Here is a 26,445-nt window from a genome sequence, read left to right as displayed (position 1 = left end):
GAACGCCGCCGCGCATTGGCCTCAGCCTGCCGGGGAACGGTTCCCGGCGGTTCTCTGAGAGCCCAACAAATCTCAAGGGTCACAGTAGGGCGTAGGCACCACTGTCCCCCACCCGGAGGTAGCGACTCGTCTCAGGATTTTTTTTTCCCCTTAAAGGACTTTTCTCGAGTTTTTCTTTCTTTTACTTCTTGTACTTGATCTTTCTTTGCACTCCAATCTAGCTCGGCACCCAGGCTGCGGAGAAACCTCGGCTATAGGACGCTTCAAAAACCCTTACCGGGTGGCAGGAAGACACTTTAGAGACCCGTGTCAGGTGCAGATGAAGATGAGCAGCCTGCTAATTAGGATGCAGCCCGGCGCCCCAGACTCTTGGAGGCCCCGTTCTCAATCTCGCACCCAGGCGTTCTCCAGGGCCAAACCAGTCTTTGCGCCTTCCCAAGGGTTGATGAGCAAAAGCGCAGGGGCGCCTCAAGAGGTTTGCTGCGGGCGGCCGCGATCGGGTCCCGCTAAGTGTGTGCCAGGAGCGCCCCCTCTCTCTGTTCCTTGCACCAGCGACGGCCGCCGTTTGGGGTGGGGGTGGGGTACGTTTGGGGGTGGGGGATGGGTGCGCACAGAGCTGCCAGCAGCTGAAGTCACTTCGGTAAACAAGCCGGGCGTCTGCTCCCTCCCGGCGGCGTGAGCTGAGAGGAAGCCGGCGGGGGCCTCCCCCGCCTTTACCTGTCCGAGCCTGCACGCGCCAGCGGTCGCGAAGCCGCGGAGGTGGGGCCTGTCAGCCCGCGCGCCTGGGCGGGACTTAGTGGAGGCGGGGCCCGCGATGATTGGGCGCGGACGCGGGCCGCCAGCCCGAGCTGGGATGCAGGGCAGTGCAGGTTTCACTTCGTCCAGCGCAGCCACCGGGTTTCTAGCTAGTTGGAGTGTTCCGTCCCGAGTCGCTGTCGCCACCTCCTGCAGTTTTTCGCAGTTAACTTGAGCTCCCTGCCCCGCTGCCGTCTGCACTACCTCGGACTGCTGGGTTTGCACCGTTCCCTCCACCGCCTCGGCGCCCCTCCCCTGGCCCTCGTCCCCCCAATGTCTGACTCTGATTCTCGGACTGAGAAACGCAAGGTAAAGTCCTCCGAAATCCGGGGAGCAGATCGGGGACCGATGGAAGACAGGCTGGAGCTCGCATGGCTCCACACTCCTGATCGCTACCACCACACGTGCAAACCGCGGACGCACGTACTCGTCCCCTTAGTCGCTGGGTGGGAGGCAGCCGTCAGTGCGGGTTGGGCCGCGCACCCTCCGGGGAGGGTCCGCTATGGGGTGGAGGTGATCGCGCCGCTGCGAGCCCTCTGCCGAATGCGGCTCGGGTCAGAAGACGGTGCGCGGGGTAGTGCAGCGCCTCAGGTCCGACTGGGAGAGGCTACGCGTCTCTCGGCGCCGACCCGGGAGCCGGGTGCCGGCTTCGCGCTACCTGCGGAACAGAGCGTCCGACCCGCAAACCGCGCCGCCTGGCCGGCTCCTGAATAGCGGCCACGCGGTAGAGCGGATTTTGCATCTGATTTTTTTGGGGCTGCGTGGGCTTGTTGCCGAGTGTTTGTAGAAATTTGTAGAATTTTAACTGGTGAGACTGGGCTTTTCCTAGTACTCAGGCCGATGTTTCGGCGCAGCTGCTGCTTTTACCTCTCTTGGACGTTAAGGGGACTTGCTCAATGTACAAGCGCCCTGTGGACCGTGCTAGCCACACATCTACAGGCTGCGAGGCCGGGAGCGCCCTCCAGCCGCCGGGATTAGGCTCTGGACGAGCTGCATACAGCAGAATCTGAGCGGCCAGCACGTACCCGCAGAGTACGCTTGCGGAGCGTCCTTGGGGTTGGAAAGATCGTTGTGGGTGTGTGTGGGGGAGTGTTAGGTGTCTGCTGTTGTGACCGCGGTCAGTGTTGACACTCAGATTTGCCGTCAGTCCGCGGCGCACTGGGAAAAAGTTGTCCCGTGTAGGATGGTGCTATACCGGGTCCGAGGTCGCGGTTGAGGCCCTCACCCTGGCGGACTTGGGCGGAGGCCAGCGAAAAACTGGGTCTGAGGACAGCCCTCCTTGTCCGAGGCCAGCGCGGTCCTGCTTTGTTTCCCGGTGGTAATCGGCGACCGCGGCCGGCGGAAGTTACTGCACGGCGTTTGGCGGAGGCGCAGGGGTGGTAGTGGAGGAGCCGCGAAACCTCTGCCTAGACTCCCGCCGCCGCGCCGCGTACGGAGGAGAGTTTGTCAACAATCGCCTCGCCTTTGGCGGCCTGACCCGTAGGCGCCGCCCCCGCCGCCTCTGCCGATTGGCTGAGACGCGGAGCTACCGCGCGCGAGCCAATGGGGAGCGTGGACACCCGGCGCCAGCGGCGCGGGGAGGTCGCGGTCCCGGCGGCGGCGGGCGCAGTGCGCGAGGGGAGGAGCGGGAGGAGGCGGAGGATGTTCCCGGCGGCGGTGGCGGCGGCCGGGGCAGCGCGGGCCAGAGGCGCGGCGCGCGGAGCCCTCGGCTGCCCGGCGGAGCGCGGCGGTGGGCTGGCGGGAAGGCGCGGGCTCTGCGGTGTCCCAGGGACTCTGAGCGTGAGTCCCGAGCTTTGTTTCCTGCACTGCATTCGCGGTGACGGTCGGGGGGCGTCCGGTCGGCGAAGAGCAGGGACTGGACGCGGCAGAGCTCGGGGCCGGACGCTACACTCGGAAGGGAAGGGGCAGACGTGAGTTTCTGCGTGATTGCCATCATAAGGGAGGGTGATTGTGGGGAAGGAGCCGCACAACCCCGGAGTTGCTTAGTGTGCAGTGAAGTTGTGGACTTTGCAGGGGGCTCCACAGGACGGTGTCGGGGGTCCCCTACTGGATTTGCACCTAAAGTCTGGGTGCGCTTAGGGGAAGTTCTGTCCCACTTAGTGTAGCACTGTCCCCTGGGGAGGAGGAGCGAGCTCGCTGGACCGAGGGCGGGAGCGCTTGAGCCGGGGCCGAGCAGTGCTCGGAGTTACAAACTCTATTGTGACGCACTTACTACGACTGACGGCCGCTGCCAAACCTTCCTCAGACTTGCTGCCCTCAGCACTTTAGGCAGAACAATGGGGCCAGAGTGGGGAAGGCGGCCAGCCGCCTGCAATCGCTACATCTGCGCCCGCTGCTGTGCTCCCGCGCAGTATCTGATCCTGGGAAATCAGAGCCCGCTGGGAGCTTCTGATTTATTCAGGTCTGTTCTGAGCAGAGAGCACACGTGAACAGACTTCAGACAAGCTGCTTTTCTTAAGACATGTGTGTGTGAGTGTGTGCTGAGACTACCAGTTCCACATGTTCCTGGGTTTTGTTTGGTGATAGGAAGTTTATCCCCCACAATGAAGATAACACTACCTTTGTTCTTTTGGATATATTTTTATTTGGACATTGTCAGGGAAAATCTTGTCATAAAGACAAAGTATTTGGGGTTAGTTTGGAATTAACTCTTGATGAGTAGGTGAAAGCTAGTTTATTTACTCACTGTAATTATTATTCTGCTTAAAATAATCTTAGAAGATTCTGTGGCAATCACGCAGAAACTCACGTCTGCCCCTTCCCTTCTGTTTTGTTTTTGTTTTGTACTGTAGAAAAAAAGACCAAATGGCAAAGCAACCTTCAGATGTAAGTTCTGAGTGTGACAGAGAAGGTGGACAATTGCATCCTGCGGAGAGGCCCCCTCAGCCTTCCCAGCTCAGGCCTGGGGCCCCTACCTCTCTGCAGACAGAGCCTCAAGGTAATCCCGACGGTGAAGGGGACCGCTGCCCACAGGGCAGCCCTCAGGGCCCACTGGCCCCACCAGCCAGCCCAGGTCCTTTTGCTACCAGATCCCCGCTTTTCATCTTTGTGAGAAGATCCTCCCTGGTGTCTCGATCCTCCAGCGGGTATTTCTCTTTTGACACAGACAGGAGCCCTGCACCCATGAGTTGTGACAAATCAACACAAACTCCAAGTCCTCCTTGCCAGGCCTTCAACCATTATCTCAGTGCAATGGGTAAGCAATACATTGGTAAGAGGTAGTTGACTTGTGGTAGTTGGAATATCTGTTTGAAAGCTGTGTATAGCATTTAAAGCCCTCTTTGAGAATTACTGATTTCCTTCAGTCGTCCATGTTTAGATGCAGTGGTGGATGTGTTAAAAAAATCTCAAAACAAGATCTAAGAAAAACTGTTATGAAGTTTACTATCAATGGATGAGTTGATTATATACTGAGCATCAGCCTTTAGGACTACGTGCAAAACTAGCATTCCTGTTGCTCTTCACTCAGCTAAAGTTTATGGTATAAACTTTATTTCATAAACTTTATTCAGCTAAAGTTTATGAAATAAAGTTATTGTGTGTGTGTTTTTGTTAATTATTGATTAAATTGTGTTTTAATGGAAGCGCTTTCATTGTAGTTTATAACTGTTGGGGCATGCCCCTGCACCATTGTTGGTGCCATCTGTGATGTCATGAGTGTAGTGGCCATCAACATCATAGACCAAAGACTGGGCAGCTCCCAGGATTTCTCTGATGGTTCTAGAGAGTTCTCTGGCTAAAACCTGGTGCCATATTTGTTGAACAATCTTCTCAAAGCAGCTGTTTCCACTGTGGTTAATATTTTTCTACTTTTTCTCTCTGAGTAGTTCCATGAGAGGGCTTTGATGATCAGGACAGAGATAGAAAGCACCACCTACGTTTCACTGTAATCCTCAGACCCTTTCAGTTACTGGTTGTCTTAACAATGCCATCACCAGCATTTCTTGGAGACAGACCCAGGGGGTTACTCTTGGGAGCCAAAGCAGATACGGTACTATACTGGTGTACCTCAGGGCCATAACTTTAATTTCCTTGGAGTCCACTTTAGACAGCTTGAATGGTGGTAGCTGGTGTCAAACCTGAATGCAGGATAACTGAAGACAGTTGCACTTAGGCCTCCTCCGAGCGGAAGATGACTCAGTTTTTTAACCACCAGGAGTTACTTGAGAGTGTGGTAGCTCCATACAATAAGCACTGGACTGCTAACCACAAGGTCCGTGCTTCGAATCCACCAGCCACTCCACAGGAGAAAGATGAGACTTTCTGTTCCCACAAAGATTTAAAGCTTTGGAAACCCTAAACAGGGTTGCTATGAGTCAGAACCGAGTTGACGCCCCTTAAAAACAATAAGATTTACATGAACCGACTCGATGGTACTTAACCACCACAACAAAATTTACTTATTAATGACATTCATTCAGTATGGAAGGGACCTAGTCAGACATTATAGAACTTAACTTATCATCAAAAGTGTGAAGAAAGACACTGTTTACATGATATTTTAAAAACATGAGCTAATTTGTGTAGGCAATACCAACATCAGTCTGTTGCCATCTATTCTGACTCACAGTACCCTATGGGAGAGAGTTGAATTGCACCTATGGTTTCCAAGGCTGCAATCTTTATGGAGGGACTGGGTAGCTCTGTAGGATAAGCACTAGATTTTAAAACCACAAGGTCGTCAACTTGAGCCCACCAGCCACTCTTGAAAAAGATGAGGCTTTCTGCTCTCACAAAATTTTATAGCCTCGGAAACCCTATACAGGCTCGCTATGAGTCAGAACTGACGGGACAGCACTAAACAACAAAACAGTATTTATGGAAATTGATTGTTACATCTTCTGAGGAATGGCTGGTGGGTTTGGTTAGCAGCTGAGTGCTTTAGCCACAGTGCCACTGAGAGAACCGTGGTTTATTTTCTATTCAAATTCCTCTCTGAATTTATTTTGTTTGCTCAAGGGGTTTAATGAGATTGGATTATAGGTTTTGATTTCAGGGATTAAAATCACGTTTTAGGGTCTAAATGATAAGCATAGATGCTCAGGAGACACAGAAGTGAAGTCAGTGAGCATGTGTCCCTACTGATTTATGGCCATGAGGGGTGTGTGGACTCAGCAGTGCAGGTTTTCCTCTGTTGCAAGATAATTCAAGAGTGCAGATTTTGATGCCAGATCCCTGCCATTTAAATGCTGGCAACTGTTTCAGAACTTCGAAGAAATTGTACAAGTCAGATAAAAACATCTAAACATCCGCAGGCTTGATATGACCATGAAGTCTTCAGCATTTGACTTTGAATACTTGCAGTTCTGGTAACCCTGGTTAAAGTATGAGTCTCTGTTGGCAAAACCCATGTTTCCCCACTGTTTCCTGCTGTGGTCTTGATCTGTTTATACTAAACTCTCATTAATCCTTTATTCACATTTACCCTACTCATAGCGACCCCTATATAGGGTTTTGATAATTAATCTTTACAAAAAGATCAGCCAGTCTCACGTTCCTGAAGAGCGGCTGGTAGGGTAACTACCCATATTGCCACCACGATGCCGTAATTTATTCAGATTCACCTCTGTGAATAAATGAAATACCATTAACTGGTCGCATTATAGTTTAGGAAATCTAGTACAGATTCTTTGAAGGCTCCCTAAAACAAAATCAGCGAATTAGAGACTTTAATGCTGACACACAATGATAGATCTTAAATGTTTGTGATTATTGCACAGATCTGTCTATAACTTTCAATGAGGCAAACTAGGCTGGTCCCCTGTGCAGAGGAGTTGACACTTGTCAGAGGTTGGACACCCCTGGGAAATGGCAGGCCTTAGGACTTGTCCCTTGGAAGAAATACTAGTAGCTACACGTGTTGGCTGTTTCTTCTGCTGAATGCTGTTGTTGTTGATCGGTGCCGCTGAGTCAGTTCCAATGTGTAGCAACCCTGTATAGGGTTTTTGAGGAGCAGATGGTGGTTTTGAACTGCCAACCTTGTAGTTAGCAGTCCAGTACTTATACTACAGCACCATGGACTCCTCTTTTAGAAAAGGAGTTGGAAACTTTGTTATTACTGTGACGTTAATTATTGCTATTACAACTGCTCCTAAACTCAAGGTTTTTTGGTGTTTGCAAAGGTTCTTCTTAGGAAAACACCGACAGTGTTGTTGCTTACTAAATGAATTAACGGCTTTATGGTATGTCTGTTTAAAAACCTCGATTTTCACTGCAGACCTATGTATCGGTCTCAACAGGCAGTGGCTTAATGCACTGACCCTGTTAACCAGGAACAGTGGGTGAGTTAGTTTAGCTTTTAATGTCAGGACAAGTATGAATACATTCTTTTGGTGACCCAGTCTTATATTTAGTGAGCTAGTTCTAAGGCAGGCACCGTTATTTGAGATGACTGATAATAAGCTTTCAAGATCACAATCTAACTTGTCAAGTGAAGTTAATGGTTATATTAGTAAAGTACAGTAATGGAACCAGAGGTTTAATTTTATATTGTTAACTATGTTTCAGTAGATATATGATAATTTAGCATTTAAAGCATCAGAGTAAATGATAAAGTATAAGGAGTTTGTCTGAAAGTTAATGTACCAAAGTAAGTTTCAGGTATTAAGCTCTTAGGAGATTTGCCTTTTTGTGCATAAGTGGGGTGGGAGGGGTGAAGAGGGAGTGGGATTGATGGTAGAAGAAAAGAGGGTTTAGCCAGTTGTGAGCGTATTAAAGTGAATGAAATTGACAATTTTTGTAGTCAAAAACTTATTTTTTTTTCTGGCCCAACTCAGAATCTTAACTCAGAGCCTAAAGACCACTGAAATGCTACTGAGTTGATAAATTGCTTCTCTTCTTTTTGGCTTTGTTTAGTATGCCTTACTCAACAGTATCCATTAAGACCTTCAATGAAGCTTTTGATAATTTATTGCAAAATACATTCTTTACAAAGAACTCTTTATGATTGGTTTGAACCAGTGGAACAACTGTGAGGTTATAAAGAGGTTCTCCTTAGCCAGGGGCGCCTTCATTCTAGTAATGGTGGTGACTAGGGTACATAACAGTGTGTATATAGTCATGCATCTTTGTTCTTATGAAGACGTCAGTTCTTGTCTGGGATGCACAGCAATTTGCTGCTTGTACTAGAAATGTCTTCATGTTTTCCTCTGTACCTATGGCTTTTCTGAACATGTGTTTGAACAGTATTTATCTGTGGGATGATACATAGTTTTTACACTTTTAACTAGTCTTAATCTCTTTATACTCTAGGAGGATTAACGGTTCCTGTTTAAAAAAAAACAAAAAAACAACAACTTTTGACAAATGATCTCTTAGTCAGCAAATAGCTGATTATTGTAATCAAAATAACTGACTGAGATGTTGGTTTACTGCAGGCCTTTCCTGGTTAGTGAAATTTTCTTTGCCACATGTATTTTTAGTACTAATTATGCTTATTAAGTTTGGTGCAAACTCTTAATTTGAAGTACAGGCAGTGCAACTGGAAGTAAGTGTTGAGAAAGGTCAGGATCTGAATGAATACTGCTGTTGTGAAGTGCCATTGAGTCTGTTCCAACTCCTAACAACTCTATAGTTTTTCCTAGGTTAGACTCACCGACCTTGTGGTAAGCAGCCTAGTGTTTATTCTACAGTGCCAAATGAGTGCTAGTCATGCATACTTCCCGCTTATCATTTGATACATATTTTAAAGTTGATATTGTTACCTGGTACTCCAGAATTCACCAGTTGGCAGTAATTGCACTCTCCTTAATGCAACTTAGTGTTCTGTTTGTGCTTCTGGTTTAAGCAGATAATTGCCTGACCCCTCCTTTAGATTGCAAACTCCCTAGGGGCAGACATGATTTCCTGCTGGTCTTACTGGGAGTTCAGCTGTGGTGTGATAGATTCCCAGCTCAGCACTGAACGGTTTTATAGTCAGAGTTAGCACTTCCCTGACAGATAGGAAAAGCACAGAAGATGTTTTCAGGTCAGTTTAACTGTACTCATCATCCTCTGTTGTTGTTGTTGTTATGTACCGTGGCGTTGGTTCCGACTCAGAGTGACACCCCGCACAGGGTTTCCGAGGCTGCAAATCTTTACGGGAGCAGAAAGCCTCATCTTTCACCCGCTGAACTGCTGGTAGTTTTGAATGGCTGACCTTGAGGTTGGCAGCCTGACTCATAACCACTAAGCTACCAGAGCTCCTTATCAGCCTCTGTAGAGCGGGTTTTAACTGAGCACAAATAAGACCTATGCCCCTTCCCAAGTATTTTAAATTATTTGGATCCAGCTATAAAAGGTATAAGGAGCTCTGGTAGCGTAGTGGTTACCAGTCGGGATGCGAACCGCAAGGTCAGCAGTTCGAAACTACCAGCTGTTTCGCAAGAGAAAGATGAGGCTTTCTGCTATAGTAGTAAAGATTTATAGCCTCAGAAACCCTGTACAGGGTCGCTATGAGTCGGAACCAACTCCACGGCACATAACCACAACCACCACCGTACAAGGTGTGGCGCTGTGGGTTAATGCGCCAGACTACAAAGTCGTTTGAACTGCAAGGTTGGCAGTTAAAGCTCACCAGCTGCTCCTTGGAAACCCTATTAACAGTGTCGCTGTGGGTTGGAACCAACTCGACAGCACATAACAACAACGTAAAAGTTTGGTGTGGCACTGTGGGTTAGTTAATGTGCTGGATTGCAAGGTCAGTTTGAACCGCAAGGATGACAGTTCAAGCTCACCAGCTGCTCTTCAGAAATCCTATATAGGGTTGCTGTGAGTTGGAACCGACTCGACGGCACTTAACAACAACAACAACATAGAAGTTTGGTGTTGTTGGATAAGCCCTGGACTACTAACCCCGAAGTTGGTGGTTCAAAACTATCAGCTGCTCCTGGGAAACCCTATAAAGGGTCACTATGAGTCAGAACTGACTCATTGGCACTTGACAACAACAGCAACAAAGTTTGTCAGATACTAGTGATGTGTCATAGTAGGGAACAGTAGGGAAGACATGCAGGTTGTGAGTACTAGAAGTGGGTCTATCTGGAAAAGAAGACATCATGAATAATTTCATATTGACTGTTGGGCTAGATATGTTTTTTGATATTAATGTTATCGCTTTCTTTATACTTGTCTACACACTAGAAAAATGTAAAAGTATGTCTGTGGCTAGCATTCTGGTTTGACTGGACATGCTGACCTTGCAGATGGAGGAGCTAGCATTGTGACTTCACACTTAACCCAAAATCCCAATGCCATTGGGTCGATCCCCAACCTTATCAACCCCATGTAGGGTTTCTGAGGCTACAAAGCCTCATGGGAGCAGAAACCCTCATTTTTCTCCTAAGGAGCGTCTGGTAGGTGTGAACTTCAAGCCTTGCTTATCCTACTGCACTGCCCCAGAAGCCCATTAACAAAGTGGAGGGGGAAGTGGCTTTGTTCCCTTGAGTACCTCAAGGCTGTCCAGGGGCTTCACAGAGACTGCCCTTTGCTGAGGACTCAGTTTTGGCCTTCAGGCCCCAAGGTCACTAGACACCAAGAGAACAAGTACTCTTGCAGGGTACAGAAAGTAGTAAGAGAAAATTTTCTCCTTTAGGGGTGCCTGACCTAAGCCATGGTATTTTCAATAACCTTATATGTATGCGAAAGCTAGGCAGCGAATAAGGAAGACTGGGGAAAAATTGATGGTTTTGAGTCATGGTGTTGGAGGAGAATATTGAATGTGCTGTGGGCTGCCAAAAGAACTAACAGATCTGTGTTGGAAGCCAGAGTGCTCCTTGGAGGACAAGATGGCCAAACTTTGGCTCTCATACTTCCGACATATTGTTAGGAGGGACCAGTCAATGGAGAAGGATACCATGTTTGGTAGGGTGGAGGGTCAGAGATAAAGAGGAAGACCCCCAGTGAGATGGATTGGCCAAGTGGCAGCATTGATGGACTCAAGCGTGGCAACGATAGTGAGGTTGGCCCGGGATCGGGCGGTGTTTCGTTCTGCTGTGAATAAGGTTACTATGATTTGGTACTGACTCGATGGCACCTAACAACAACAAACAGTCCCAAACAAAAGCTGAAAAAGTAATTGATAGTTGTCCAAGCAGGTTTAAATTTTATACCTTCTATTTTGGAGGATGACTTTTTATTTGAGATATTTGAAGATTTATATGTGGTTGTAAGAAACGGAGATCTCATATTCCCTTTACCCTGCTTTCCCATAATTACAGTATATCACAGCCAGGAAATTGAAATTGATGTTATCTGTCTACTTTATTCAGACTTGTTAGTTCTACATATACTCCACTGTGTATGTGTGTGTGTAATTCTATTTAATTTTACCCAATGTGTTAGATTAGTGTGATTGTTAACAATGTAGAATAGCTCCAACACACGGATCCGTCCTGCTGCTCTTTTTTTGCCCTCCCTAGCCCTTGGGTCCTGGTGTGGCTCTGTAGAATAAGCACTGGACTGCTGACCATAAAGTCAGTAGTTCAGACCCACCAGCTACTCAGAAACTTTATACAGGGTCACTACATAAGTCTGAACCAACTCACCAGCACATAACAACATCAACCCTTAGGAACCTGCTCTCCATTTCTGTATTTTTATCATTTTAAGTAAAAGTCATGCAGTATGCAAATGCTTGAGATTGGCTTTTTATACTCAACACAATTCTCTTGAGATCATTGTAAGATGTTAGTGTATCAATCCTTCCTTGTTTTTTCATTGCTGAGTAGTGTAGTCCATGGTTTGTTGAATCATTCACCTGTTGAAGGGCATTTGGGTGGTTTCCAGCTGGCTCTTGAGGGAGGGGATGAACCAGCCCACGCTGTGTGCCACACGTCATCTCCCTGAGACCTTCCTTTCCAGCAGCTGCCAACTGAAGAACTGGTGGTCCAGGGCATGCACTCCATGGCGAAGCCTCCCATCAGGCACCTGCTCTGTTGTGGCTTCCCTAGACAATGAGCAACTGCCATGAACAGTTCTGTGCCTGTTTTTGTGTGAACATAAATCTTCATTTCTCTGGGATAAATGCCCAGGAGTGCAATTGCTGGGTACTTAGTAGTTTCCTTTTCTAAGATACTGCCAAAGGGCTGTACCTGTCAGGGTGCAAGAGTGATCCAGGTTCCTCACCAGCAATGTGAGGTCACTGTTGCTTTAGCCCTTCTGATTGGTGTGTAGTGGGAGCTCATGGTGCTTTTAATTTGCACTTACCCAATGTTGGCGATTATTTTTCACATGCTTATTTGCCTCTGCATACACTCTTCCCGTCTTTTGCATATTTTCTAATTAGACTTCTTGTTTGTTTTTATTGTTGCATTTTGAGAGTTCTTTGTATATCCCAGGTTCAAGGCCTTTGTCATCTCTGATTTGAGAATATCTCATAATCTAGAGTTGATTTTGTTCCTCCCCTTGATTGTTAGGGTCTATAGCAGAGCGAAACGTTAGAAGTTTTGATGAAGTTCCGTGTGTCAGTTTCATTCTCATGAATTGTGCTTTTGGTGTCAAATCTAAGAACTCTTCACCTAGCCCTGGATCCCCAATTTTTTTCCTGGATTTTTTTTTTCTCAAATTTTAGTTATTTTTATTTTTTTTTAAGTCTAGGACTTGGTTGGCTTAACATGTGTTTATGTTGTGAGCGTTAAGTCAGTGTTTCTTCTTCTTGCTCATGGATGCCCAATTGCTCCAGCACCATTTCTTTCATTTACTTTGGAGCAATTGTGAATAGTATTGTACTTCTAATTTCAGTTTACACATGTTCCTATGTTTATGTGTCTACCTGATCTGTGTGTCCTGCCACCTTGCCAAGCTCACTAGGGGTTATTTTAGATTTCTTGGGAGAACTGCAGAGATAATCATATAATCTGCCAATAATAGGAACAATTTTTATTTCTTTTTTTGTGATCTTTATGCTTTTAATTTTGGAGAGAACTGCCAGTACTGTGTTGATGAGGAACAGTGAGAGCAGACATCCCTTGCTTTGTTCCCTATCCATCTCTTGGGTTGATAAGTATGTTCACTATAGTTATTTTGTAGATGCTGTTTAAAAAAATGAGGAAGTTTCTCTTTACTCCTAGACTTTTGAGAGTTTTCGTCATGTTTGGAATAGATGATGGATTTTATCAAATGCTTTTTCTACATCAGTTGATATAAATCAGTCATAAAAATCATTAGACTTTTAATAATCCCAATGATTGATTTTCCACTTTAAACCTGCCTTGCATGCCTGGAATAAATCTTATTTGGTCATAGTGTATAATTCTTTTTATACATTGCTAGTTTGAATTTCCTGTTATTTTTGTTGGGTATTTCTGCCTCGGTTTTCTTTTAAGAAGGTCTAATCTTAGTATTAAGACCTTTACAACGAGTTGGGATATATTCCCTCCTTCTATATTTTCTGAAAGAGTTTGTGTAAAATTGTTTAAATGTTTGGTTGTATTTGCTACTGAAACCATGTGGGCTTGGATATTGTTTATTTTGGAATTTTTTACATTATATGTGTGTGTGTGTGTTGTGTGTGTGGTTTTAGGATTATTCAGCTTGTCTGTATCATCTTGATTGAGATTTTTGGTAATTTATAGGTTTTAAAAAATTGATAGAACAATATAAAAGTTGTTTGTAGTGCTCCCTTATGTGGCTCTACAGGACAATGCACTGGACTGCAAGGTCGGTTTGAACTACAAGGTCAAACTCACCAGCTGCTCCTGGGAAACCTTACACAGGGTCGCTATGAGTTGGAACTGATTTGACTGCACTTAACAACAACTTACTCTTTTAAGTGATGAAGGATCTGTGGTGATACCCCTGTTCCATTTCTATATTGGTGATGTGTACCTTTTTTCTGTTAGTTTCTAGATATTTGTCAGTTTCATTTTATTTTTTAATAGTATCAGGATACTGTAAGGTACTTCACTCAGGTCACAGTCTCCTTTGGAGGCATGGGTTTGAGTCTCACTCCTGAACCCATAGCCTTTTGAGATCCTGGTGTGATGCTGTAGGATAAGCACTGGAAGACTGCTAACCACAGGGTCAGTGGTTCAAATCCACCAGCCACTCCTCAAAGACCATATATGGGGTTGTTGAGTTGGAACTGACTCAACAGCATTTAACAACAACATATATATATAAACTCTGGTATCATAGTGGTTACAAGTCAAGCTGCTCAAGGTCAGCGGTTCCGCGGGAGAAAGATGAGGCTTTCTGCTCCTGTAAAGATTTACAGCCTCAGAAACCCTATATAGGGTTGCAGTGAGTCAGAACTGACTCCCCAGCATACCACCACTGTATATGTCTCTCTCTATATATATGGAGAGAGAGAAGAAAGAAGAGAGTGTCCTGGTGTGGCGCTGGGTTGCAAAGTTGGTTTGAACCACAAGGTTGGTGGTTCAGGGTCACCAGCTGCTCTTCAGACTTTATACAGGGTTGCTGTGGGTCAGAACTGACTAATTGCTTAACAAGAACAATAATACGTATATACATATATATATATATATAGTGTGTGTGTGTGTGTGTATATACACACGCACGCATGCACATGTTTATATGTAAATACAGTACCGTAGCTCTGAAGTATAGTTTAGCCAGTATTAATAAAACCACTCCTGCTTTTTAAAATGGATGTTTGTTTTGCATTTCCGTTTCCTTTCCATCTGTGTGTGTTGTACTGGAAGTGAGCTTCTTGTACATAGCATATGGTCAGATAACATTTTTATTCACTTTGCCCCCATGTCTTTTAAATAGCGTATTTTTATTGTGTTTTGAATATTGCTTTGCATAGTTTTCTTAGGAGCGCAGTAGTTCCATGTGATAAGCACTGAACTGTGAACCACAAAGTTGGTGGTTTGAGCCTGCCAGCTGCTCTGTGGGAGAGAAATGAGGCTTTCTGCTCCTGCAAAGATTTTAAAGCCTCAGAAACCCTGCACAGGGCTGCTATGAGTCAGAACGGATTCAACAGCACTTAACAACTTAGTTTTCTTTTCTTAGTGGTTTGTTTTAGGTATTATAGTGTATGTATATAACTTATAGCCTACTGATCAATATCAGTGGTGGCAGCATTTTATGTCTTCAAGTTCAGTTTAGAAACTTACTTCCCTTTATGTGCCTCTACCTTACCTACTTTCCAAATATAATTGACTGTATGTCTTCTACATGCATTAAATACCACATTGAATTGTGGGGTTTGCTCCACCTATCAAATGTGAATTTTAAAAAATCCTAAGAAGTCCTTTACTTTCTGAAATTCTAAGTCTTTTTCTGTTACAATTTCCTTTGGTTATAGAGATTTTTCTAAACAGGAAATAATAGCCATTCTGGCAACACATTATCTTAGGTTTCTTTTGTCTGAGAATGTCTTTATTTCTCTTTCATTTCAGAATGGCATTTTCACTAAATACAGAATTTGCTGCTGACGGTTTTCTTGTAGTACTTGAAGAATCTGCTTCTTTCTCTTGGCTCTCATGGTTTCAGATGAGAAATCTGATTTGAATTGGTGTTCCCTGGAGTGCTGGTGTGTGGCATTGTAGGATCAGCCCTGGGCTGCTAACCTTAGGTTAGCAGTTCAAACCCACCTGCTGCTCCTAGGAAAACCTATAAACAACAACAAAGGCAGCATGTCATGTCTCTCTGCCTTTGTCTTTAGTTTGTGAAGATTCATTATGATGTGTGTTGTCATTAATTAATTTATTTGGGCTTATGCCGTTTGGAGTTTGCTTAGCTTCTTGACTCTGTAGTTTTAAGTTTTGTGTCAAATTTGGGAAGTTTTCAGCCATGTTTTTGAGTGCTTTTTCAGTTCCTCCTTTCTCTTCTTGGACCCCAGTAGTAACAGTGTTATTTTTTTGTTATTGTCCCACAGCTCCCTAAGATTCTGTATATAGATATATATTTCTCAGACTTTTTTCCTTTCTTATCTTCCAATTGGGTCACTTCTGTTGTTGTGACTTAAGTTCACCGATTTATCTTCTGTCACTTTCACTCTACTACTGAGCTCCTCCAGCAAACTGGGTTTGTTTGTGAATTGTGTTTCTCAGTTCCAAAGTTTCTGCCTGTGTCTGCTGCGTGCAGTCAGGGGTTACCTCCTTCCTTGACCTTGATGATACTTCCACAGCATAGCTGGAGCATCAATTCACATGCCTCTGACTAGAGGGGTGAGCTTAGCTCCTCCCTGGTCCCTGCTGACACCTGGAAGAGGCAGGCAGAGAGCTGAACCCTGTTGTCTTGCTCCTGCAGAGATGGGGCACGAAATGCGGACTAGCCCTTCTTTTCGTCACCTTGTCTTCCCCAGTGTTGCTGAATGATGCTCTCATTTGTTCACACTGTTGCTGGATAGGGTTGGAGGCTCAACTTCCCAGCGACACGTTGTGTGTATGTCTTTTAGTGGTGTATAACCCTACCTTATGCAACCTCTTTACTGTTGGGCAGGGCTGGAGGCTCAGCTCACTGCTGAACCTGGGAACGTGGAAGGAGTACCACCTGCTTCTCCTGGTCAGAGGAAGAAAGATGACGTATCCATTTCCACCAGCACTGTCGTGGCAGGACAGTAGGATGAATCCCTTCTGCCTGCTTCTGCCAGACACACGGTGGGAGATCAACTCCCCATTAGCCTGCTGACACCACCTGGTGGCAGAATAGGAACTCCACCTGCTTTTTGTGAACTGGGAATGTGTTGGGTGATCAGCTCCTGCAAAAACTGGGGTTTGGCGGTGCTGAAGTGGGCCAAACTACAGTTGCTTTTGAGTCCACCCAGAGTGATGATGACCCCATGTGACCCCATGTATGTCAGCCAGGCACTGTGCTCCACAGGGTTTTCACTGACATAGGCCTTTCATCCCAGATAGCTCTGGGTTAGACCCAAACCTCCATCCTGTCTGTTAGTAGCTGAGTGCATTAATTGTTTGCATCACCCACAGACTCCTGGAGTAGGACCAGGTATGGCCAGAAAAGTTTTCTGATGTGAGAACCCTTTCTTCCCATTTCTGGGAATCGGCTTTTCTGAGAAGGTTTTTCTGTGTGTGCCTGTTGGTGACTCAGCCCTGTGTCCTTCCTCACATCTCGGGGTCCCTAGGCAGCTTGCCCTATCCCACCTTTCAGAGCCCTCCTGTGTGTGTTTGCTGTGTTATGTCCAGGGCTTGGTAGTGGTGCGAGTGAGGACCTAGGAGAAATGGGGACTTCTCTAGCAGGTGGAACTAGAAGCATATACAAGGGGACTTCAAAAAGTTTGAAGTAATGCAATTGTTCCACAAATTTTTTGAAGTCCCCTCGTATCATCTTTTAACTATTTATGACTGCTCTTGATTGGCTCTGACTGCAAAGTACTACTCAGAATTTGAGAATATGCGAAAATCAACTCTTTTTTCCCTGAATGTTTACTTTCTATGTGGAATAGTAGATGTTTTAAAGTTGGGAGGAGATTTAGAGATTATCTAGGCCATGTTTATCAGATAAGAGAAATGGTAGCTTCTTTAGTTCTATATAATTAGACTATAGAGCCGGAAAGACCACCTGTCAGTCACTGATTTTTTCCCCCCTGCTTGATATTTTAGAGTGTTGTGGTGTTAGTTTTGAAGCTCTGCTTATCCTTATAATTGTCCGTTGGATGCTAAACCATCTGATGCTTTGCTTCTTGACCTACTTTCAAGCTATTGAGTTAGAGCACTTACCCAGTGCCCAGGTCTCCTCACTCTCCTGGTCTGTGGTCATCATGTCTGTCTTGGGAAGGGGTGGGGGGTGCCCCATGGGAGCTGCCTCCCACCTCTACACCAAAATAAAATCTGCCTTGTTGGGTCAGCCTTGGTCTTTTGTCATCCTCCTGAAAATATGATCAAGTTTCCAGCCTCTTCCACCTGGCACTTGTTCTCAGATGGTCTGCTTGGTCAGTGACCTCTAGGTCATTTCACCATCACTGAGCCTGCCTTCTAAGGGAGCTCACGACCTAAGGCTGCTGTCCTGTTCTATGGATGTCACCTCCCCCTGTGAGAGCAGTGAGCACATCGTACGTCTGTGTGCTGTGGTGCACAATGAGCTGGTGAGGCCTGCCACTCGTTAGACCTGCAGGCACAGAGCAGAGGGCCCGGTCGATGCCCCCTTCTTTTGCTGGAAATGATTACAGACCCGTGTGCACAAAGGCGTTCACGACACGGTGTCTACCAGCCAAAAACCTGTCAGTGGTCCTGGTGGTATGGGAGAGTCTCTCTGAGGGAGTTTGCTTCCTCCACAGGCTTTGATGCTGTCTTCTGAACAGAATGCCCTCGCCATAGTGTTAAGTTAAGGAAAGATTCCTAAGTTGTTGATGATATCCTCCTGGTGTTTAAGAAGTTTACAAGCATTACAAAAAGATTAGGAAGAGAATACATGAAAACATTCATAGTAGATCCTTTTGTACTCAGATTACAGGTGGTGCTTTGACGTGTCTTTCTGTACCTGCAAAGTCAATACAAGTTGCGTTTATCCTCGGAACAAATCTAATACATAACGTATATTTTATATAATTAGTCTCTTAATTTTCATCTGTTTATGGCATACCCAATAGTTATACATACTGTTAAATCTGTGTCTTGATGGCATGATTAAGTGGTATTATCACGTGCTTAGTGCATTAGTAAAGATTGCTGGGTGGTACAAATGGTTTAAACACTTGGCTGCTGAACAGAATATTGGTGGTTTGAGTCTTCCCAGAGGTGCCATGGAAGAACGGCCTGGCAATCCACTTGCAAAAAAAAACCCATCAGACTTTGAAATCCCTGTCAAACGCTATTCTACCTTGACGTACAAGAAGCCCCCATGCGTTGGCACTAACTCACTGGTTAGTTGTTGTGTGATTTAAAGATTTCTACTAAGATACTTCAGGTTTTTGACCCATCACCATAGTACTACCTGAAGTACTCCAGGTAGGCATTAGTCCCCTAGCTTGCTCTTTTATAGGCTTCCTATTTTACTTTAGCCAAGTGAGTATATTGTTGTCAAACATCTCCAGGAGATGGTGGTGGCAGGTAGAGTGACTGCTCTCAGAAACTCCCTGTGTCTGGGTCTCCAGCAGGGTCTGGAGAGGACCCGGGCTGTTCCTCACCCACCAGGGTCCTGGGCAGGTGTTTGTCCACGTGAGCTTCAGAGGAGGACAATTATGCTCACTCCCAGGGGCTGCGGGGAGCTTTTCAGTGAGCCAAGGCAGGCTTTGGCAGAACCCCAGTTGATAACTTCTCCTGACTGCTTGGTAAACTGTCACAACCATTGGCAGGGGTCACTTAGATCGACAATAATTAAACACTCTCCCCTGCGTCTGTGGAAAGGAACTGTCATTTCAGGAGCATAGGAAACCCGGAGGGAAGTGAATTATCTGGAATGCTACTATAATTTGAGTCCCAAAACAAACAAGAAAATAAAAAATTCTTTTCTAGAAACAGGCCTGGTGGGGGTTGGGCAGCATAGGAGGTCTGAATCACCCCTAACTGGCATACATGTGCACTTCCCCCTGAGAAGAACGTGCACTTTATTGGCAAGTCTTTGAATTTTAGAGAGACGTCTCCACGCTGTCTGAGCCGGGACTGTGCCTCCTACATCCTGTACCCTGGCCCACAGGAGACAGCCCATGGACAGGCAGCAGCTTGACCATAGTTCATTATGTACATTTGAAGGAATAGCCTTGAGACCTCAGACAGCAGCTGCCACGATTTTCCTGCAGTTTAAAGTTATGTGGCTTTTTGTGAAATAAAAGTAGATTGATTTAACATTAGAACTAAGTCCAATGCTAGAGTAGAATCAAGGATTTAAAAATGGCTTTCCCTGAGAAAATTCAACTAGTTTGGTTAGAAATAGGAGAGTAGGGTAAAATATATTGCAACAGTATCACAGAAACCTTTACCAAACAAAATATATCAAAATGTGTCACTGTTGTTTCTTAACATTCCTCCAGCTCAATCTGTACATAAAGGTGGTGTTTCCATGTATCTATCTAACCCTTCCCTGAAGAATTCTGCACTCTGAAATACACCACATCAAAACAGCAGTTTTGGTATCTTTGAGGGTTCAAATTGTGTATCTTTTCAATGTTCTTTGAGCTTTGGGAACAAACAGAAATCTAAAGGAGCAAGTTCTGGTGGGTGGAGTAAGGTTTCCCAACAAAATTCTCACAGGACAGGGACCTTATCCAGAGAAGCAGCGACAGTGGAGATGGAGGCAGAGATGAGGACATGGAAAGAGAGAGCAGCTGAGGACTTTAGACTCATGGAAAGAGATGCACTGGGTGCTGGTGGCCAGGAGGCAGGCTTGCAAGAATGTGCCCTTTGGTTTGAATGATTATATATTCTTGAGTGTTTTTGTGCACATCCAAAAAAGCAGGGAATAGAAGCAAATACTGTTGAATGATGATGCACGGAGGAGATTGTAATCATTGCAATGAAACGATGGTATGAAACCATTGTTTTCCCATGTAAACTATTGCTTAGTTCAGAATAAAATCTTCCAAAAAAAAAAAAATTTCTCACAGCACAGCCTGCGCTTGCCGTAAAGAATGTGCAAGTACATGGCTGTGATATCTTAACAGTCCTCAGTGCGACTTTCTCACCTTTTTCTCACCAACGCAGCTTTTAGTCTGTCTGAAAACTTATTAATCCCCTATGATCATCTTACGTCCTTCAAGGGAGTCTTATCAAGTTTACCCCTTTGGAATCCCAAAAAACAGTCACCGTATCCTGAGTTTACCTCTCTGCCTTGGAATTCATGGTTTTGATTGGACCTTTGTTTAGAAGACACCCTAATATGAGACTTAGACAAGCAATTACTGCGAGCACTTGTCTCTTGCCATCCACTGATCACGTGTTTTCTTTGGAAAGAAACCCAAGTGTGTATGAGCTAGAATCATAGTAACAATACTTTTTTTTACTTACCCTGGTATTTAATTCTGGTTTAACTTTTGCCCTTATTGGGTTTATTGGGTAACTTCAAACAAACAACTAAACCCATTGAGGCTGAGTTGATTCTGACTCTAGGACAGAGGAGAACTGCCTCCTAGGGCGTAAAGGCATCTTTATGAAAATAGACTGTCACATCTTTTTTCCAGGAAACTGCTGGTGAGTTTGAACCACCAACCTTTTGTTGAGCAGCTGAGCACTTTCTCCACTGTGCCACCAGGGCCCCTGACAGTTCAGTTTCAGGAAGGACTTGGGTCAGGACATCTTCTCCACTCCCACAGACAAGCCTTTCCTTGGCCTTCAGCCTCTGGGCACTCAGTCCTCTTGAGCTGGCCTGGCCGCTGTCCTGCTTGTGCAAGTGTTGCAAAGCTCTTTAGTGCTACTGATAAGTCCTCAGAGTCACCCCACTCAACCCATATACCCCAAAGCTCTCCAGGTCTGTGGGTCAGCAAGCCGAGCTCTGTTAAGTGGTCAGAGGCACCCGACTCTGCCAGCAGGCCCTGCAGGGGCTCAGCTTTCTTGCTCGGAGGGCCAGGAAGCCCACTGTGCCTTCTCCTGCCGGCCTCCTGGATCTGCTGCCTCTGTTTCTGCCATCTCTCTGCCACTACTTTGTTGCTGTCTCTGGTGTTAGAGCTCTCTGGTCTCCCTGGTCTAGGAGGTTCCCAGCTCAGGAACGAGGGCCCAAAGGATGAGCTTCACTTCTCTTATTTCTTAGTAGAGCTGCTCCTCTAATTTGGAATTGGCTCTCATCCTGGTGTGGTGCCGCAGGATAAGCACTTGATCCCACGGTCTGTTTGAAATGCGGGGTCAGTGGTTCAAACGCAGAAACCCTATGCAGAGTCGCTATGAGTCAGTACCAACTTGAAGGCACTTAACAACAATCCTAGGAGAATGCTGAGACTGATCAATCACCACATTATTTACACGGTCTCACCCACACAAGGGTGTTGCGCCCCTTGTCTGTACGTATTATTGGCAGGCTATCCAATCTCCTTGGTGGGCCGCAGGCACCTTGTTTGCATAGTCCCACTCCGTCTTTTGATGGGAGTTCAGGATTACTTCAGTTGTCACATGACGATCCCTGCATTGCATCTCCTGCTCTTTGCTGTTCTCACATGCACCCACAAAACTAACCATAGAGTTGATCTGCAACTTGGCTATAGCATAACTTTTATGTCCTCTCCACGCTCACAGTAGGTGCATACCTGAGGATGACGTGGGTTGCTGTCTGCACACTTGAGAAGGGGAGATAATACGCACTGTTCTGAGTGAGGAAGCCCAGGTCTGTGCATGGGTTTCAGAAGCGTGTCGTGCGGGAGCTGACTTGGATTCAGCTGCGTGGCACTGACGCCTGGCTCTTTGCAACACAGTGACGTGATGCCTGTTTTAGTTTGGGCTTTGCAGCTTCTCATATGGTTTTGAAACTAAAATTAAACAATAGAATCATTTCGATCAGAGAAGGGGGTGGGGATGTGTGTGTGTGTGAGAAATCGGACCAGGTATGATGTAATGGTTCTCAAGGATCCATCAGAGTTAGTTGCCTTGGAAACCTTGTCCCCCTCAAGATATGCTGCATACCTGAGTCAGAGCATGCTTTAGATTGCAGTTCTGGAAACATCGTAGTATCCATTTATAAAAGAATGAGTGATCGAAGGCTTTTTTTTTTTTTTAAGAAGCCAGTATAAGCAGAAGGGATCTGATTTCCTCTTGTAGGTGTATGTAAAGGGGGAGGTGAGTCCAATGTGCCTTGCTTACTTTCTTAATCCGAGTTATTTTCTCACAGAAATGCTGATGAAAAGAATGGTTTTAAAAAGGTTTTAGGGTTTTTGTTTTGTTTTCTTTTTGGCCCCTTGGGAAATTTTTTAACGCAAAGTGTTCTATAAATGAATGCTAGGTATATACAATGTTGTTAAGTGCCATCCAGTCAGTTCAAACTCATAGCAACGTTGTATAGGGTTTCCAAGGAGCAGCTGGGGAATTTGAACCACTGGTTTTGTGGTTCAAACGGACCTTGAGTTGGAGCACTTATCCTACAGCACCACACCAGGATGCATATACAATGTTAGTTTAGTGTATGTGTGAATTTAGATGTCAGTTTTACCTATTGTTGTTGTTGTGTGCCGTGGAGTCGGTTTTGACTCATAGCATCCCTGTACAGGGTTTCCAAGGCTGTAAATCTTTACAGGAACAGAAAGCCTCATCTTTCTCCCGCGAAACAGCTGGCAGTTTCCAACTGCTGATCTTGCGGTTCACAGCCCGATTTGTAACCACTATGCTACCAGAGCTCCTTGAATTTAAATTTTGATAAACTAGTCAAAACAATTCACCAACCGAAGAAAACTATTGGCACATAGCTGGAGTGTAAATATTGGCTGGTTTTTGTTTTTCAGGAGAATTGTAGTGGTATTATTGCAGCATATGTTTTTGTTATTGTTAAGCACCACTGAGTCGGTTCCAACCCTTAGTGGATAGAGTTTCCGAGGAGTGTCTGGTGAGCTTGAACCGCCGACCTTGTGGTTCAAATGGACTTTGCACGTTAACCCACAGCAGGACTTGGTTGCAGCATATAGGTTACAACAGTTCTTTCACATTTTCTGCTCTAATTTTACCGCTGTGCTCATTTAAAACTTTGTTGCCATTAAATGCCATCGAATCAGTTTTGAGTCATAGTGACTGTGTATCTGGTTCCCAAGGAGTGGCTGGTGGGTTTCAACTGCTGATCTTGTAGTTAGCAGTTCAGTGCTTATCCTGGGACTCTTATTTGAAGCTGGTTGTGTAGTGCCATTGAGTCGGTTCTGACTCATAGTGACCCTATATAGCATTTCCAAGAAGCAACTGGTAGGTTTGAACCACTGACATGGTTCACAGTCCAATGCTAAGCCTACAGCACCACACTGGTTTTTGTTGTTTCTCTGAAGGAAAAGCCTGACATACAAATATATTGTGTTTAGTAACCTTCGTTTTCTCTGAATTTGTCTTTTTCTGTGGTATAAAGAGTTTGAGTGGAAAGTTCCAACAGGTGACCCAGTCCACTGACCCATTACAGCCCTCAGGGCAAGTCCCTTAACCAGGCTAGAGTCCTGGTCCTTGTCTGAAATCAGGTATTGTAGCCATTAAGTAATGGCCAGTCTATGGTAGGGTCATCTGTTTTACATAGTGGGTTTCTAAGTGCAGAGATTGCTGGACACTCAGTAGGAAGCAGAGTGAGGCCCAGCAGCCCATGTAGATTATGGGGGGAGAAAGGAGCTTCGGGGAGATAGAAGAAGGAAGAAGAAGTGAACCTAGCTTCCACAAAAGAAGCCATCTGGGGAGACACGATGCTGTTCATCTCACATTTTTTTGGTGTAAAGCCTACTCCGCTGGATTCTTCCTTAGAACTGTCCTGTTCTAGGGAGGTCGTGGAGTTGTTCGTAGGACAGTTAGTATAGGCTGGCCAGTGGGCAGAGGAACTTGTGCTCAAATTTTCGTTCTCATTGACTGTCCCACTGTATCCCTCGTACTCTGCTGACTTTAACCTTTTGGACTTATTTATGAAGCAGTTCTTTGTAGGAAACCCAATAGTACTAGTGTTGGTTCTTTTTAGTGGAGTGGTTATAAATTGGACTGCTAACCTCAGGGACAGCAATTTGAAACTACCAGCAGTTCCATGGGAGTAAGATGAGGCTTTCTGCGCCTGTAAAGATTTATAGACTCAGAAACCCGGTACAGGGTTGCTGTGAGTCGGAACCAACTCCATGGCACATAAGTACCACTACCATCACTGTTTAAAGTACTTCAAGGAATAGCTTTTCAGTTGTGTTTACTCGTTTTTTGACTTGACAGGTCTTGGTCTTCTCCATCATTGAGATGAAGTATAGTAGGTAGGGGTCCTGGTGTGGTGCCGTAGGATAAGCACAGGGCTGCCAACTGCAAAGTCGGTGGTTCAGACCCACCAGCTGCTCTTTGGACACCCTAGACAGGGTTGCTAGAGTTGGAAATCACTCAATGGCACTTAACAATAATGGTAGCAATGTTTGAGGCCTTAGTGTGGATTGAGCTGGGAAGGTGGTAGTCATCCCTGCTTCCTACTGCCAGTGCTAAATTTCATAGAGGAAACCCACACAGACTATTTAGTTTGAAATTTTTATATTTGTAGGTTTTAATTCTTATTTCCTTTCCAAGATTTTTTTTTGGGGGGGGCAAGAAACAACTTATAGTCACTAAAATAAAAAGCTAGTTAAAAAGTCACTTCAAACCTATTTTAATGCTTCGTTTCTTTGATAATGGTCTTGAACGTGCATTCGTTTATAGAGACCTCTGAAAACATTAATGTTTTTAGATAGTTTTGGTGGAGTGAGCGCTGTGTAATATACACTGTCTGGACAGGACATTGTGTACACGTTCAGGAAAATGGACGTGTGGTTTATGTTGTCAAGTTAGTTTAAGGTTGGTCTTCATTTGACTGTTTTTGAAAATGAGTTGGCACAGTGAAATCCTTTCTAATCCCATGGAAGGAACATAAGACTGGAAAAAGTCTGATGCAGGTGTCCCATGGTTTAGTGTGGTGGGGGTCAGTGTCTCCTCTTCCCTGGACCCACCCACCAGGGACGATTCCGAGCAGCATTGTTCATTCTGAGAGTCTGCTGAGGAAGACCAGGATGGGGACCTGGTTCTGGGCAAGGTTTGAGGCGTGTAGTAGCAGCCCTCTGGGGTACTGTGTATGTGTCGGGAGGGAGGGCGGGGAGGGTTGGGCGTGGCTCCAGGGTCGAATTCTCTCCTTCCATGAGGGATACCTGGTTTGATTCTGGCCAGTGCACATCTTCACAGCCACCTGCCGGTCATTGGAGGCCTGCGTGGTGCTGTGATGCTGGTGAGGAGGTTTCATGAGAGCTTCCTGAGACAGGCTAGGAAAAACGGCCTGGTTAATCTAATCCCAAAAGACCAGCCAGTGAAAATGCTCTGGATCACAAAGGAGGACGAGTCCCATTGTGCGAAGGAGTGATAGACTGTCTCTGGAATCAAGGGTGGGTAGAGGTTAGAGGGAAATGTTTCTGTTCCCTACAAGGCAGGTTGTAGCAGTTTACCAGTATATACCTGCCCTTCAGCCTCAGGAATCAGTCCACGTCTGTCCTGGGAAGTGGGCACACAGAGGCTGGGTGGCCACGTGTGGTGCAGAAGCAGGCTCCTACACAGCTCTGCTATCTGGGGTTCTGTCAGCTCTGACTGGGCAGTTCCTTGGATGGTCCATGCTTGCTCCTGGTATTCCCCCAGCTTCTAGTGAACATGTAGATATGTGTTTGGGACAGCTCAGGTGAAATTGGGTACTAGGGCTTCTGAATTGAACAAGAAGTTAGTGAAAAGGTGCAGCAGCATACTGATCTGAATGCGTTTTGATTCTGACTTTATTGTAAGAAACACAATGATGAAAGGGAAGTCTCGTGAACACTAGCATGGTTTCCATCCTTCACAGCCTTGCCTTGCTGGCAGTGTCTGACTGGAAATTGAGGAAAGCCTCTTGTTTGGACTTTGTAACCCCGAGGCTGCTGCATGGTGGCAGTGGACAGTGTGTATCTGCATACACAGTGTTTTTGAAAGCAGATATGGAAACACTGGCTTCATTTCATGTACTTTACTATTTGTGGTGATTTATCCTAGCAGCTGTTTTTAAAGCACTGTCTTGAGTTCATGTGACTGCTTCGGCTTGTCACAATTGTATAGCAGGGAAAAGTGGGCGTAGGAAACTATGAGTACTAATTCCAGATCCTACAAGAATCTCCTGTATTTTTTTTTTTTTTTTAAA

At 45.5% G+C, this 26,445-nt stretch overlaps 1 protein-coding gene across 4 annotated transcripts in view; it reads left to right on the top strand.

The window, feature by feature from the left end:
- The first annotated feature begins 3,600 nt into the window (after window positions 1-3,600).
- Window positions 3,601-26,445, top strand: part of LOC102813573 (bcl-2-like protein 11-like) — a 49,458-nt gene continuing 26,613 nt past the window's right edge. For 2 of the 4 annotated variants that reach the window (XM_006868005.1, XM_006868003.1), the window contains exons 1-2: window positions 3,601-3,733; window positions 3,902-3,991. In XM_006868005.1, the coding sequence (XP_006868067.1) occupies window positions 3,601-3,733; window positions 3,902-3,991 (223 nt within the window). Of the gene's footprint in view, window positions 3,992-26,445 lie in introns of all 4 variants that reach the window. The other 2 variants (XM_006868004.1, XM_006868002.1) reach the window with 1 other exon arrangement.

Source organism: Chrysochloris asiatica, unplaced genomic scaffold (assembly GCF_000296735.1).
Source record: "Chrysochloris asiatica unplaced genomic scaffold, ChrAsi1.0 scaffold00114, whole genome shotgun sequence".
NCBI lineage: Eukaryota > Metazoa > Chordata > Mammalia > Afrosoricida > Chrysochloridae > Chrysochloris > Chrysochloris asiatica.
This window is presented reverse-complemented; position numbering and strand designations above follow the sequence as displayed.